Consider the following 15,648-nt stretch of genomic DNA (forward strand, 5'->3'; position numbering starts at 1 on the left):
ATTAAAGACTTAGATGTAATGCCTTAAAACTACTAGAAGAAAATATAGGAGATAAGCTCCTTGATATTGGTCTTGTAAAGATTAAGCAAGATGAGAGAATCCTAGTTCTTAAACAAAGCATTAAAAATTAAATGTAGGGCTTCCCTGGTGGCACAGTGGTTGAGAGTCCGCCTACCGATGCAGGGGACACGGGTTCGTGCACCGGTCCGGGAGGATCCCACATGCCGCGGAGTGGCTGAGCCCGTGAGCCACGGCCGCTAAGCCTGCACGTCCGGAGGCTGTGCTCCGCAACGGGAGAGGCCACAACAGTGAAAGAGGCCCGTGTACCGCAAAAATAAATAAATAAATAAATAAATAAATAAATAAATGCAGATCTGACATATCTCCAGTATAGACAATTCCACCACAAATTGAAAATGTAACTTTAAATATCATTTTGCCTAGATCAGGGATTTCAACCTGCTGCCTGGAATGCATTTGACTGGGAGTAGGTGAGTGGGGTGTGTAGAACAGAGTAGTGTTCCCTGATCCTGTAGCAAATGGAGCAGTTTTGGTCTCATCTTTTTCTACTAGTAGTCTATTGAATAACATTTAAACAGAGTTCCACAGAAGTTTTTAGAAAGTCTGAAAATCACAAATGTGTATATAATCTCAGAATATATCAGGTATATTAAGTTTTCCTGGGCAGCTCAGTAAGATATTTCATGCTTACGCAAAATGTAAGAATATACAGAGTCATCTAGTAACACAGTCATCTAGTAACATAGGGGTTTCTTTGTTTTTAAATAGAGTATCAACAGAATCAGCTCCATTTTGTCTTTACCTACTTGTTATGTAGTCTAAATCATGTGGATTCACTTATCACGGAAAATGGAACCACAGCAATGTATTCATACCTTAAAGAAACTCCTCAAAATCAATGCTGCCTGACTGAAAGAAAGGGCTAGAGGAAAGCAAATAAGTTCCACCTTTCTATATAATGTGTTAAGGGAAAATATTTAGCTTCTGCATTCATGACAGAGATGGGAATAGAGCGGTGCCAACATTTATTCAGCACCTGTTATTTGGTAGGCACTTTGATAAAAAGGTATCACTCATGTCATTATAAATTCTGACAAGGCAGATATTACTAATTCCAAATCAGAAATGAAGAAGCTGAAGTGCAGAAAAGCTAACAATAAGTGCCTCAGCAACAGAATCAGGATGAGGATCTGTCTGCTTAGCTAATATTTATTGTAGCTACCAAGTTCTATGTTTATGCTAAAACTTCATATGTGTTAATCTTAGCGGCAACCCTATGCAGTAGAAACTAATATTTTCTCTGTTTTACAAATGATGAGACTGAAGTCACGCACCTAACAGGTGGTAAAATTGGTATTTGTACCCAGATTCACTTGTTAGCAGAGTCTGTGCTGTTAGCCACTCAACTTTCCTTGTGAAATTTTGTGCAGCTTCCAGCTCAATGGGATAAAACTTTATAACCATGTATATTAAGTCAACTCCTAATTATCTTTCCTAAAAGCAGGAGTACCTTGCATTATATTAAATGATACCCTCAAAAACTTTTGTGTTTGGTTTAATAATGTGCATCATATTCACATTTCAACACTATGAATGGGATGATATGGGGGCCCAAGAAAAATAACAATGCCACTCTGAATAATATTAAAGAAAAGAATAGTTAGCAATACAGCTAATTTCCTAGTTTGGTTCCCCCTGCTTAAAATCATTTCTTTTTTTTTGTATTCTCAGTGAGAGAGCCCATCTCTTCTTTTTTAAAAAAATTTTTTTAAATTTATTTATTTATTTATGGCTGCATTGGGTCTTCATTGCTGCACACAGGCTTTCTCTAGTTGCAGCAAGCACAGGCTACTCTTCATGGTGGTGCACGGGCTTCTTGTTGCAGTGGCTTCTCTTGTTGTGGAGCACGGGCCCTAGGGGAATGGACTTCAGTAGTTGTGGCACGCAGGCTCAGTAGTGGTGGCTCACGGGCTCTAGAGCGCAGGCTCAGTAGTTGTGTGGCGCATGGGCTTAGTTGCTCCGCGGCATGTGGGATCTTCCCGGACCAGGGCTCGAACCCGTGTCCCCTGCATTGGCAGGCAGATTCTTAACCACTGTGCCACCAGGGAAGCCCCCATCTCTTCTTATATTTAAATGAAGCACCAAGCTAAATTGAGCTGTTCCTCCCCTACCCACCTTTTTGTTTTTTCTTGATTGGTCATAAGAAATTACAAAATGTTTGGCCTTAAATATCTGCTAATCTAAAAGAGATTTAAAAATTCTGTTGATATAGGACTTTATGATCTATTCTCCTTAATTATGTTGACTAAGTCACCGTAAGATGTGTTGTAGGTAACATATTATAACCAACCCCCATAAAAATTTGAGTGAGCTCTAAGGGAACATAAGGTAAACAAATATAGATACTGGTAAATCTATAGTAGGGGATGTATTATTAACTTTAAGTGTTAAATGATATACAGCAATCACATAATATCATTAACTTTCTCCAAACTATCCAAAGTTAGACAATAAATGGATACAAAGGTAAAACAAGTATAATGAAATATGCTAGATGTCAAATTGTGGAACTAGGAAAGAACTGTGAAACAGATCCCATGTTATAATTGAAAATGTGATACATATCAAATTAGAAAACTGAATCCAGAAAGGATTCATTGTCACAATAAGGGTTATTTTGATAATTGCATTGGAACTTTACTATTCAAGTACAATAGCTCCTTGTTAAGAAATAAAGGCACATCACAAATACATCTGGTTTTTTTTAGGGATGGTAGGATAATCTCTTAGATTTGAGGTTTTAAAATGTAAAAATTTGATATTTTCTCCTCTGCCTCCTATTCATAATTTAAAATATAAGGATAACTTTACTGTCACATTTTCTCCTTTTTCAAGACAAACTTAGTCACAGAACAAAATAATACTTATGCAGCACACCTACCTTACACCTAAAATAAGACTCGCTTCTCGCCTACTCATTTTTTGTTCAAATCCTCCTTTATAGTAGGATGAAAAGCTCTATACAGGAAAGAAAGAGCAAGAAATAATTAGTTCAACATATGAGGTGGCATGACCTCAATCCCAACACACAGTTGCAATAACAGTAATGTATTTTCCACAAGTCAACTTGAAATTGTGGGAGGTAGGGAAGGAGAGCACTAAACAATAATCCTCTACAAGAAGTTATGACCAAGATAAACACTACACTGAAGGAATAAAACAGGTCAGGGCTTCCCTGGTGGTGCAGTGGTTGAGAATCTGCCCGCCAATGCAGGGGACAAGGGTTTGAGCCCTGGTCTGGGAGGATCCCACATGCCGCGGAGAAACTAGGCCTGTGAGCCACAACTACTGAGCCTACGCATCTGGAGCCTGTGCTCCACAACAAGAGTGGCTGCGATAGTGAGAGGCCCGTGCATCGCGATGAAGAGTGGCCCCCGCTTGCAACAACTAGAGAAAGCCCTCGCACAGAAACGAAGACCCAACACAGCAAAAATACATAAAATAAATTAATAAACTCCGCTCCCAACATCTTAAAAAAAAACAAAACAAAACAACAGGTCAGTAGAAGCAAAAGGCTTGAACTTTATCTAAGCTCTATGGTAATTTTCTCATTGGATAACCTTGACCAAGTCACTTACTGTAGAGATGACAGACATCTTTTTAACCTACTGGACTGGCTGACTGAGAAAGAGGAGAGACTGACAAGGTGGGGAGGACATCAGGATATTAGACAGGGAGGCCAACAGACCGGAAGACTAGACTGAAAGGTCAATGTGGCTGGAGAGGCCTGAGCAAGGAGGAGAGAAGTAGTGGAGAGATAACAGGCGCCAGATTGTGGAGGGCCTTGGAAGCAATGGAAATGATTTAGAATTTTATTCTCAGTGGTAGGAGAACCAGAGCACTGGGGTAACAGATTTGACTTGGTTTTAAAAGAATTACTCTAACTGCTGTGTGGAGAATAGAAAAGACAGGTACAGAGTGCACGCAGGAGACCAGTTAAGACAACATAACAGTAATCCAGGCAAGAGATGATGCTGGTATGGACCAATGTGGTTAGTAGAGGAGGAGGTGAAAGCTGTCAGATTTTGGATGTATTTTGAAAGCAGAAATAACACTTGCTTGGATTGAATATAGGATATGAGAAAAAGCAGGGAACTAAAGATGATGCAGTAAAGGCTGCTATATACTGCACAGATCCCCCTTCAGAGCTGAGGCACTTACTCCTCAGACACTGGGGCTGCTGCTGGCAGACAGCACTCAGCTGTCAAACTCTAGCAATTGCCTTGGCTGAAGAATGTCAAGCTCACGCCCCCGTCGCAGGAGGGTCTCTAGCTGATGACTGGCTGACGTCAGGGTATAAACACTGTGCTTCTCCAGGGCTCAGTCCTTGGACTTCTTAGCTATATTCACCTCCCAGGTGATGTCACTTAGCTTCATGGCCTCTTGCCCCAAATCGGGATAATCAGGATGAGTCACCTGAGCGTCAGAGCTCCCCGTGGGCTGGCTGCCTCAGGCCTTTTACTAAGACTGCACTGCAGCCTAAATTATCCCTCCATTGTTCTTCCTTCTCTTGCCTTCTGGAGCTGTTGATCCTAAGAGCATTCTCTAATAAACTAACAGCTTGTTAAACTTTGTCTCACTCTGCAAATAACTGCAAGGTTTCTGGCCTAAATTGCCATTAATGACTTAGAGAAGGAGTGGTTGTTTGTTATTTGTTTCTTGTGGGTAACATATCAGGAGATTGGTTTTGGCTACATTAAGTTTCAAAACTGTCTATGTAAGTGGAGGAAAAGTCTGACCTGGAGATAACATTTGGGAGTCATGAACACACAGACGGTATTTAAAGGTGTGAGACTAAATGAGGTCACCTAGAGGGGGAGTATAGATAAGAAGTCCAAAGACTGAGACCTAGAAACTGCAACATTTAGTGGTACAGAGATGGAGAGGAATCAGTAAAGGAAACTGTGAGGCCTAGCAGTGGAGGAGGAAAAGCAGACGCCAAAAGTGAGGAAGTGAAAAAATAGTTTCAAATGCTTCTGATAGGTCAAGTAAGATGAGAACTGAGGACTGACAGCTGGATTTACCCTTTGATTTGTAAATCTAAGTCTAGTGAAGGTACTGGAAGTGAAGGTTTGATTAAGAGTGAGTTTAAGAGAGAACAGGAGAGGGCTTCCTTGGTGGCGCAGTGGTTAAGAATCCACCTGCTAATGCCGGGGACACGGGTTCGAGCCCTGGTCCGGGAAAATCCCACATGCCGTGGAACAACTAAGCCCGTCCACCACAACTACTGAAGCCCGCGTGCCTCGAGCCTGTGCTCTGCAACAAGAGAAGCCACTGCAATGAGAAGCCCATGCACCACAACGAAGAGTAGCCCCTGCTCACCACAACTAGAGAAAGCCCGCACGCAGCAACGAAGACCCAACTCAGACAAAAATAAATTTAAAAAAAAGAGAACAGGAGGAAAGGAATGGGAGATAGCAAAGAGAGACAACTCTTCAGGAGCTGTTAGAGAAAACAGGATGCATGAACTCAACTTTTAGAAGGAAAAAAATTCACACGATTGAATGCATGCATGTTTCTAAAACGTGAACCCATATTTTTCTAAGGAAAAACAAATAAGTGTATGCTTGCATAAAACAAAATCTGAAAGTATACACACCAAAATATTATTTTGGGGTGGTGGAATTATGAATAATTATTTTCTTCACGTTTATTTTTACTTTCTAAATTTTCAACAATAAACACAGTTACAAATATAATTTTTTTTTTTAAAAAAAGGACTAAAAGGAAACCAAGTAAATTATTAGAGCTTAAGAAATGAGTCCTAAGGAGCCAGATCTGGTCATCTGTATAAGCTATTCTCTTTGAACAGCTTGTCATAAATTTCCATTGGTAATAATTCCCTGGCAATTAACTCATTCAACAAATACATTAGCACCTACTATGTGCCAGGAACTTTTCAAATGAGACAAGTGAAGTTCTGTCCTTTATCACATAGATGCTAATCTATCAATGTACCAGTACTGTGAGGAATATGATGTACTATTCCAAATTTCAAGTAATTAACAATCTAGTAAGAAAACAAAAAACAACCCCCTCCTCCAAATAGTGAGGGGAGGAAGGGAATCAAATTGTTTAAGTACACATACTAATGTGAACAAATTATGTATATATACACAAGCACACACACACAGGGGAATATATAAAAGAATAAGAGATATATAGGGGAATATATATAAAGGAATAGAAAACTTAACAGAGGAAGAACAGCTGGTTTTAAGGTTTCTCTCAGGTGATCAAAATTTTTACTAGATGCGTACCTTACTCCCTAATATTTCTATGAGTATGTACCCTTGTGAGCTCCAAATTTTCAAATTTTCAGCATAATAAACATAAATTGATGATGTTTCATGAACTGTCATTTCCACTATATTCACAAAGCTCATTAACCCTAAAAGTAGCCATTATATCTAAGAAAATTTTTTACTTTGTTTTTTTCCAGGTAGAAAAGGAGACTAAGAAAAGTTTACTTAAAGTCTAGCATCTGGATGAGGCTCATACCCTAAAACACTGACCTGTTTACAAATAAGCTTACAAATAAATATACAATTATCACAATCCTTCTAAAGGAACTATATCATTTTTGAGGATAGACATTTAATATTTGGGGGCTATATACAGAAAGGCAGACAGAGAAAACAGAAAAAAAACTGTTCATGCTACTTCAGAAAAAATCATGCCTTCTAAATTCATATGGAATTTAGGTTTTACATTACATAATTTTAAAAAGAAATTGTAAGCCCTTTGAAGTTTACAAGTAATACACCAATACTGCATTATATTAGAATATACAGACATAGGCAATGCAGAACTATTTTCTGACAACACTGGTGGGTCAGAGAAATGTTTAAATTCAAAGGAACAAGTATATCATCAAACAGATGGAGTAGATGGTTATATTTTTCTAATAGAATTTCCAAGAACAGAAATAGTGGGATTTATTCTTCTGTCTATTGGAAACATACCCTGAACCTTACAAATTATTATTTTGTATTATTTTATTTATAAAGTATATATATATATATAAACAAAAATAAAAATAATGTTCCTTCTAAAATTAACATTGAATGCTGTAGTGCTATATATTATTAAAGAAGATGTGAAACGAACCAAGTTAAAGTCTTCATTAGCTAGTTTACTCAATCACTTGAAACATAAAAGCCCTCCAAACAACCAGGAAAACAGTCTTAAGAGAAGAAACACATTTACCATAAACTATAAACTTTAAGTATGTATAATAATCTATTTGGGGCTTTCCTGGTGGCGCAGTGGCTGAGACTCCGCCTGCCGATGCAGGGGACACGGGTTCGTGCCCCGGTCCGGGAAGATCCCACGTGCCGTGGAGTGGCTGGGCCCGTGAGCCATGGCCACTGAGCCTGCGCTCCACAACGGGAGAGGCCACAACAGTGAGAGGCCCACGTACCGAAAAAATAAAAAAAAAAAAATAATAATAATCTATTTGATTTACAGAGCCACAGAAGGATGATTTTAATTAGTGTTATTTCCATGAATTCCACTTAACCATAAAACAATGTAAGTCCAATTTTAAAAACTTGTATTCAAGTAAAAAGAAAAATTAACAAATAGAAAAATAAAAGCCTCAAAAGAAGATAATTGACTTGGGTTTTTTCCCCAAGAAATAAATTAGGGGTAATTAGACAATTATCTGGGTCAATAATATACATGAATGCTTTAAAAAATCAAGTAAAAGGTACTGGTTCAAAACAGCAGACTGAATAATAAAAGTCTTTTGCTTTCCAAAGTGCCTCTGCAATGAGAAAAGAGATATTTTAAACAAGAAAAATCCATAAGAGGCCTAGAAAACAAGAAATGGATCAAGAAGCAAACAAGACAGTTTAAAGAAATCCTGGAAGATTGAAAACAGGTAAGACTGCACATATAAAAAAAAAATCACAGCAGCCCCAATTCAGCAGCCCCTCTGACTAAATTCAGAGTCAACAAATACAAAAAATAACATCAGGGTAATTAATTAAACCAGAACAGCAGAGAGAGACCATTCCTAACTCCATTAGCATAGGGCATAAGGGCCTGCCACCTACCACTTTAGCCCTCAGGCCAAGAAAGAGAATCATATGCCTGGGATGCATCCAAATGTGGGTGGTAGGTCCCAAGAGAAGCAAAGGCGAGTACCAACAGATCACACTGAACCCAGAGGGCTGAAGAGGGGGACAGTTATGCCAATCAGTAAAATACACATAGTACTCAACCACTCCTGGGTTCTGGAGGTTCCAAGACTGCCTCTGGGCTCCTTGATTTGGAAGAGACATGACTGTTGTTATAAGCCATCTACGTGTTCACAGCACATTGCCAATCTTCTCATTCAGTTAAATTGTTGAAGTGAATCTACCAAACTGCTAAGAAAGGCCACTTATATGAGTTCCAGGAGCAGAGACACATTGGAAGGAAAAAATAAAGAAAAAATATGAGGATCTTACAGAACAAAAAATAGACAATTTTCACATAAGCCAAGGCTAAAAATTCCTGTGACATTTCAGAACATCAATAATAAAGAGAAAATCCCCCAAATTTCCAGCACTAAACAACAAACACACAAACAAAAATCACCCCAACCTAAAAACCAAGAGCGCAAACAAAAGAAAATCAAAATCAAAACAAGTAGTGTACAAAGGAAAAAGAACACCAGAAAATCTGACTAAGTCTGAGAGTACCACAAAATGTGGCTGAGAGTACGCAGGAAAGTATAAAGGTGGGCACGGAGATTCCGTCTGAGCAGAGACTTCTGTAGTATCCCTCTAATACTGGCTCCACCAGATTCCAAGGAGCCAGCAGCTACATGACAACAGTGAGAGGGAAAGAAACAAACTCTCCATGCATTCCATATGAACAAAACTATTCTAGGCAATATTCCAGAAGAATGGGGAAAAAGGCATGAGAAAAAGAAAAATGAGATTTAAGAAAAAGATGATGTTAAAGCATTGAAGAAGCGAATAAAGTTTAAGAAAAAAAGAAAAGAGAACCCATAGGAACTTGAGCCTTGAACATTCTCCTTTGAGTGACAGGGATTTATTGATACACGACTACAGTCTCTATTTGTTAGTAACTCTATTTGATTCAATAATGAACACAGTTACAAAATCAAAACACTGTAAATGCTGTGCTCATGAATTTGGCTTTTTGGAATCAGTGCCAAGAGATAGTATGTATATATTTCATTCCTCAATTTCCCTGGAACAATTAATATTTTTAAAAGTATTTTTAAAACTCCTCTCTTCACTGAGGTATAATTATGATGATTATAAAGATATTCCAAGATGTTTCACTGCAAACTGCAAGAGTAGAACTTTGTGAAAAAGGGGCCAGATTTATCAAACGGCACTTGTCTTAACTTGAAGCCCACAAAAGGGAGGGAAAGGGAGCATGTATCATTTTTCTCTCCTGAAGAAATGCAGGGGCTGCGACTTCCCTGGTAGCGCAGTGGTTAAGAATCCGCCTGTCATTGCAGGGGACACAGGTTTGAGCCCTGGTCCAGGAAGATCCCACATGCCATGGAGCAACTAAGCCAGTGAGCCACAACTACTGAGTCTGCGCTCTAGAGCCCGCGAGCCACAACTACTGAGCCCGCATGCCACAACAACTGAAGCCCACCTGCCTAGAGTCCGTGCTCCACAACGAGAAGCCACCACAATGAGAAGTCCACACACAGCAACGAAGAGTAGCCCCCACTCGCCACAACTAGAGAAAGCCTTCGCACAGCAACGAAGACCCAACGCAGCCGATAAATAAATAAATAAATAAATAAATAAATAAATAAATAAATAAATAGAGACACCTTTGAAAAGAAAAAAGAAATGCAGGGGCTGCATTCAGGATGCCCATAATAAACTCTTAAACTATTCTACCTTATCTGTGAACCTCCACAGAGCAGTGAAATGTTTCTCATTTTCTTTCTCTCTTTTCCTTTCAGTGTTAAATAATGTAGTTCTACAAAACACAAGTCTATTTATGGTATAAATATATCTACTGAAGATCAGCATAACAGGAGAGAAATGATTTCTGAAAGTCTCTCAATTTGCTATACATAAACATATGGAAAGACATTTAAATAACTATGTCAAGCCACCATCACCTAAGTCCCTGGACTACCTCAGTACCCTTTGAACAGGTTTCACAGCTTCTCCTCTGACTCACTCTAGTCTATACTCTTTGCAGCAGGCAGAGTGATCACCTAAATTGGTAATCATGTTGCCCACATGCTCAAAACCTTCCAAAGGCTTTCCATTACACTTAAACCAAAATCTGCTGTCTTTGTCACAGTCTATTTGGCCCTAAGTGATCTGGGCCCAAACTACCACTATTCCTTCCACACACACCACTGGAGTTACTCTGGCTGCTAAACTCATTTCCACCTTGGGACCTTTGCAGCGTTCCCACTAGAAAGCTCTTTCTTCAGATGTTCACACGGCCTGCTCCCTCATCTTCTCAGAGAGGCCTTCCTGGACCTAATATAGATTCCTCTCTGCTGTTAACGAATCAATCTCTTACGCTAATTTAGTTCTCTAAAGAAAACTAAGCTTCTACCTTCAACACCTCTACATATTATATATCTTATTTATTTGTTAATTGTTTCCACTAAAAAGTAAACTCCTAGGGGGCAGTGTCTTTGTCTGGTTCATGACTACCTCCCACAATAATATCCAATATGTAGTAAGTGCTTAATGGACATTTATTGAATGAATGCTAAATACCTATTAATACTTTAGCCAAATAAAATATAAACAGGAAAACAGAAAATATACACATGCTCCCTCTCATCACAGACATACATTTATTTATAAGTCTGCAAAATCACTTGCAGTTCTTTTGACCCTGAGTTTAATTATCTGTCATAATATAGTATGTCATCCTTTGAAAGTGTGGTTATTGTTCATGAATAACTAAGCCTCACAAGCCTATAATGCCTTTGCTAAAACAAGCCATTCATTCTCAAATTGCTGTAAGCCAAGCTGATCTATCACAGATCTTCTGTTTCCCAGAAATCAATGTTTATGTTGTACTGCTTCAGTGAGTTTTCTTTGCATGGTCTCCAGTGGTCACAAACCACAGTTCACCACACTATAGCTTTTTAGATACCTACTATCATTCATTTTTCTCCTTATATTCAGCTCAGCAGAGTAGCTGTAATGCTGGTAGATGAAGGTATAAGTCCTATAGGTTTCAAGGTTGGAATCGTATAATTTTATGTTTGAGATAGCCAGGTGCGGTGGTACGAGGGAACTAGCTTCAAATTTGAAGATGAAATAAACTTTTGGGTAAGCTCCATCAGGACAGGGACCATGTCTGTTTTGTTCACCAGCTATGCCTAGCCTCTGGCACAGGACAATCACTAGATGAATACTAATTAAACAAGGAAAATAAATTACCTCAAAGTTGATATACTACTAAAAGGAATATGATAATTAAAAGTCAAAGTCAGGAATAAGCTTAGATATAAAATAACATGACCAAGAAACTTAAAAGAAACTAAGTCAATAAAGTTGTCAATGATACACACATCTGTATGAAAATCCAAAACATTTTTCTGAATTACTATCAATAATGGCATATAAATAAAAATCAAAGCAAGGTTAGATTTCTCACTAAAGCCATTTTTCACTTACAGGAGTTGAAATCTTCTTTGCAGTTTCTGTGATTACTTGTCCTAGAGGTTTCCAGATTTGAAATGTGTAGCGACCTAAATAGTAACAGGAATAAAAGCAAATATATTTTCTATAATGAAAGCCAACACCCACAAAGTGTTCACCATAGTATTTATTAATAGTTTACTTTATAAATGTTATTTTAATAACTATCTCAAAATCTACCAGAAAGACAGTCACATTTTTTCAAATTTCTAATTTATTAAATGGAGGACACATTTCATTTTAATATAATTTTCATAGCTATTAAATTAAGCTTTAGTTCATAATTAAAAAATTAGAAAATTTCAATGGTTATGTATAAAATCCTACTTTTTATACAATGTTACAGGTCATAAAAACAATAACATCCCAGTACTCAATTTCTCACTGAGGATGACTGCTCTCCTAAAAGCTTCTTTTATTTTAGTGCTTTCCTTTCTTAGGCATCCGAATAATCACAACTCCTCTGAGTCTGGACAACTAGGAATCAACAGCAAAACAGGTCCTAAATTGTTTTGAGGGCACAGAACAAGAATAAAATATTATCTGGCTAATTTACCTTTTGTACCCTAATCAGAATGTGTGTCTACTAATACTAGGGTCTCTTTTCCCAAAGCTCTGCTAGAAAACCAGTTATGACCCTCTGAACTTAAATTCAATTTCTAACCATAACGTTATTTGCAAATCAAGATTTCTACTGGGAAAGTTCAAGTACATAGATGTTTTATAAGAAGTAACCTGTCTAAATATACTGTCATTCCTGTGCAAACAACATGTTACAGGAAAAAACAAAGGATGCTAGACATAGGAAGGTGTGAAATAGCCAATCTAAGTAGGAGATAAAAAGCTCTTGAGATCAAGTAGAACATTAAATAAAGTAAAATTAAATGAAGCTGAAACCCTAACTCATCTAAATCTCTTATATAAACATCAACTTCCATTTGATTCTACAACAGTATAAAATATGGCTTTTAATGTGCCTCAAAATTCCTTCAAAACCACAATCATGCAATCTCAATGTAAAAAAGCAATTAAAGCCTTCAAGAAGTGACATCTGGACATTTATTTTAACCATAAAGGAGAAGATCTAGTTCCAATAGTCTAGGGGTACTTTCTCCTAAATTCTACTCTTCAGTCGTATTTGACCCTGAAAGAGAACTGCCTGCTATTAATATTCTAGTTAGTAAACTGAATTTGGCAACAGAGTAGTATGTATAGAATACAAACATCAATTCTTCTCATTGTAGAAACAAGACCTTGGCAAAAGTATATCTTTCTCTAATTTCAAATAAAAATCTTACATTTGAATTTGAAATAACTATGCCTATTCTGCTATAGTAATTAATACAAAAATTGTTTTATGTTTATGGGCAAGTTTGTCAGAATTCCCTTCTAGACATGCTACTCTTCTCATGAAACCTCAGTAAGTAGTTAACTATAGTTATATGAGACACAAGACTTTGACAGTACAAGAACCAAGAGAATCTGAACCACTGATCTTCCTGATTTTAAAGTTCTTACTGGTAAGGTGCTTTAAACAGAGTTATGTGGAATTAAATATTATACAAAACAAAATCTTTTATGTCTCTTTTTCTATTGGATCTCACTGCATATAACCACAATAGAATGTAGCTCCACCTAAAAAGAAGATCCAATTAATAAGATCAAATCCATGGAACTTAAGAGACACAAATGCTAAGTGAAAAATCTAAATCTTTATCAACAAGGAAATGCTCTCAGATTAACATTTAATTAGAGAATAGCTCTGCAATTTAAAACTATAAATTAATGGTTAGAAGAGACAGCAATTTTACTTTAAATCTTTATAACTATTCTTTCTAAAAAGATTTTGGCAGTAAAAGAAATTCTCCTGGGTTTGTCAAAGAAATTACACCAACACGTTAAAACAAATGATAAATACACTATAAAGAATGGCTACGCTCATCAGAAAGAACTGACAGCTCAGAAAATGTGTATTCTTACCGGCAAGAAAAAAATATGGGAGAATAAAAGAGCCCCATTATCACTTACACTGCTTCATATTAAAGAGATTTTATTTTTTAATAGTACACTATAGCTCAAACTAAAAAAATGTCAGGAAGATCAATTATTATTGGGGCTAGTTTTCCTAGCTTTTGTATCGTTAATTTCCTTCACTACAAAGTTTATCTAGATTTTGCTGCGCTGACAAATCTTCAGTGACTAAATGTTGCAAAGAATGGGAACGTATGTCTTAAAATCAAAAACCTCAGAATGCTAAGAGTTTTCTCATGAATCACTATAGAAGCTACTTGGAAATATTTCTCCTGCAACATTTCTTGATATATATCCTTTATTTATCTTACCTGCAAATCCAAGAGCTGCAATACCCAGTCCCACAGCTATCAAACTTCTTGCCTATGGAGGAAAAAATGATTATCACTTATAGTGTTACATACTGGGTTTTTAAAGTAAATCATTTAAAATAATGAGAATAATTATGAGTAATAACACATTTTCCTCAAGCTCTGTGGTGTAGAATTTTTTTAAATCTTCAGGATTACAGCTAATTTTCAGTGAATTAAAATAATTCTAGATTTCATTTAATTTCCATGTATTTGAATTTGTTCTAACCAAGAGCTTTTATGTTACCTATTGCTAAAATGTTTTCTACAGACTATTCTTAATAGTGGGTTTAATGTATTTATCTTCTATAAAGCTAAAAGGTAAGTATTTCCTCCTCCTTTACATATGCAATGCTCAATGGACTCTGCTACATTTAAAAAATTTGATAAAACGTATCCATGTTTAGAAAAGAAGTCAAACTGTGAAAAATTAGTAAAAGTGATGAATAACTTAAGAGTTAGCTATTTCTACCTTTCTAGACCAATGTAAAAATTTTACAGTAAGAGCCAAGAATTCAGAATTTAAAGTTATGGGCTCATCCTGATAAATTTTAAATTAGTTATATACTCCATATCAGTCTATGCTTTTCTCCTTAACCACCTTGGGAAAATATCTGTCACAAAAGAAAAAGGTTTTATGTAGCAAAGATCAACGGTTGCCCCCCCAAGATCCATTTTCCCCTTCTTCTACAGGATCAAAATTCCTATTTTTAGCCAGACACATATTTCCAAGCCCCGCCTTAGACTTAGGTACAGCTATGTTTACTAAGTGTTGGCTTATAGGATATAAGCAGAGTGGTGTGTGCAGCCTCAGAGAAATCCTTCATGGGATGGTGGAATGTCCTTCTCCCTTTCCATTCCTCCTTCCTGCTGGCTGCAATGTAGACATTATACCAGGAGCTGCCATGTCAGATAAGGAAGGAAGAACAATGAGATGAAAGGAGACCGTGTCCTGGATGATCATGGAGCTGCCACAGCACCCCGGGACTGCTGCTATTTACATGAGATAAAAATAAAATTGTCTTCCTAAGATACTATTACTATTTTCAGTTTTCAGGTACTTACAGCCAAATCAAATTTTGATGGGATCAGAATTAAGGAGAGACACTATAGAAACGGTTTTTGTCTGATTAGTGGTGAAAGAAGCAAACCCATAAGATCCAAAAACTAAAAAAAAAGCTACAATAATCTCACTAGGGAATAGAATGGAGTCATTTCACAACAGTACAGCAGAAATGATAAGATGGAGGCTGAGACTAGATGGATAGTAAAACCGAAAAGCCCTATAGCCATCAGTTTTCAAGTTCTGTAAGGGAATGCAAGTCTTAGGAAATGAAAGCCCCAAGTCTTCAAGAGGAGACTCTATAAGGATAAACATCAAGACACAAAGGCCAACTGTATGATGGTGCTCTAACTTTAACACCCAGTAACTCTCTCTTAGAAGTCTAGAGCTTTTCATAGACAAGATGAGGAAAGTTCATCTAGGTTTCCCCTCCTCAGTTCCAGTTCTTTTATTTATTTAT

The 15,648-nt window shown here is 37.1% G+C and overlaps 1 protein-coding gene across 3 annotated transcripts in view; it reads right to left on the bottom strand.

The window, feature by feature from the left end:
• DNAJC15 (DnaJ heat shock protein family (Hsp40) member C15) overlaps positions 1-15,648 on the bottom strand; it is a 72,424-nt gene that overhangs the window by 30,986 nt on the left and 25,790 nt on the right. For all 3 annotated transcript variants that reach the window (XR_010837279.1, XM_059042229.2, XM_059042227.2), the window contains exons 2-4: positions 14,087-14,138; positions 11,721-11,794; positions 2,963-3,039 (exon numbers count right to left, since the gene is read on the bottom strand). Coding sequence is in view for 2 of the 3 variants with exons in the window: in XM_059042229.2 (XP_058898212.1) it covers positions 2,963-3,039; positions 11,721-11,794; positions 14,087-14,138 (203 nt within the window). In the remaining variant the exon portion in view is untranslated. The remainder of the gene's footprint in view (positions 1-2,962; positions 3,040-11,720; positions 11,795-14,086; positions 14,139-15,648) is intronic.

The sequence above is a fragment of the Kogia breviceps genome, chromosome 16 (assembly GCF_026419965.1).
Source record: "Kogia breviceps isolate mKogBre1 chromosome 16, mKogBre1 haplotype 1, whole genome shotgun sequence".
In the NCBI taxonomy this organism is placed as follows: domain Eukaryota; kingdom Metazoa; phylum Chordata; class Mammalia; order Artiodactyla; family Physeteridae; genus Kogia; species Kogia breviceps.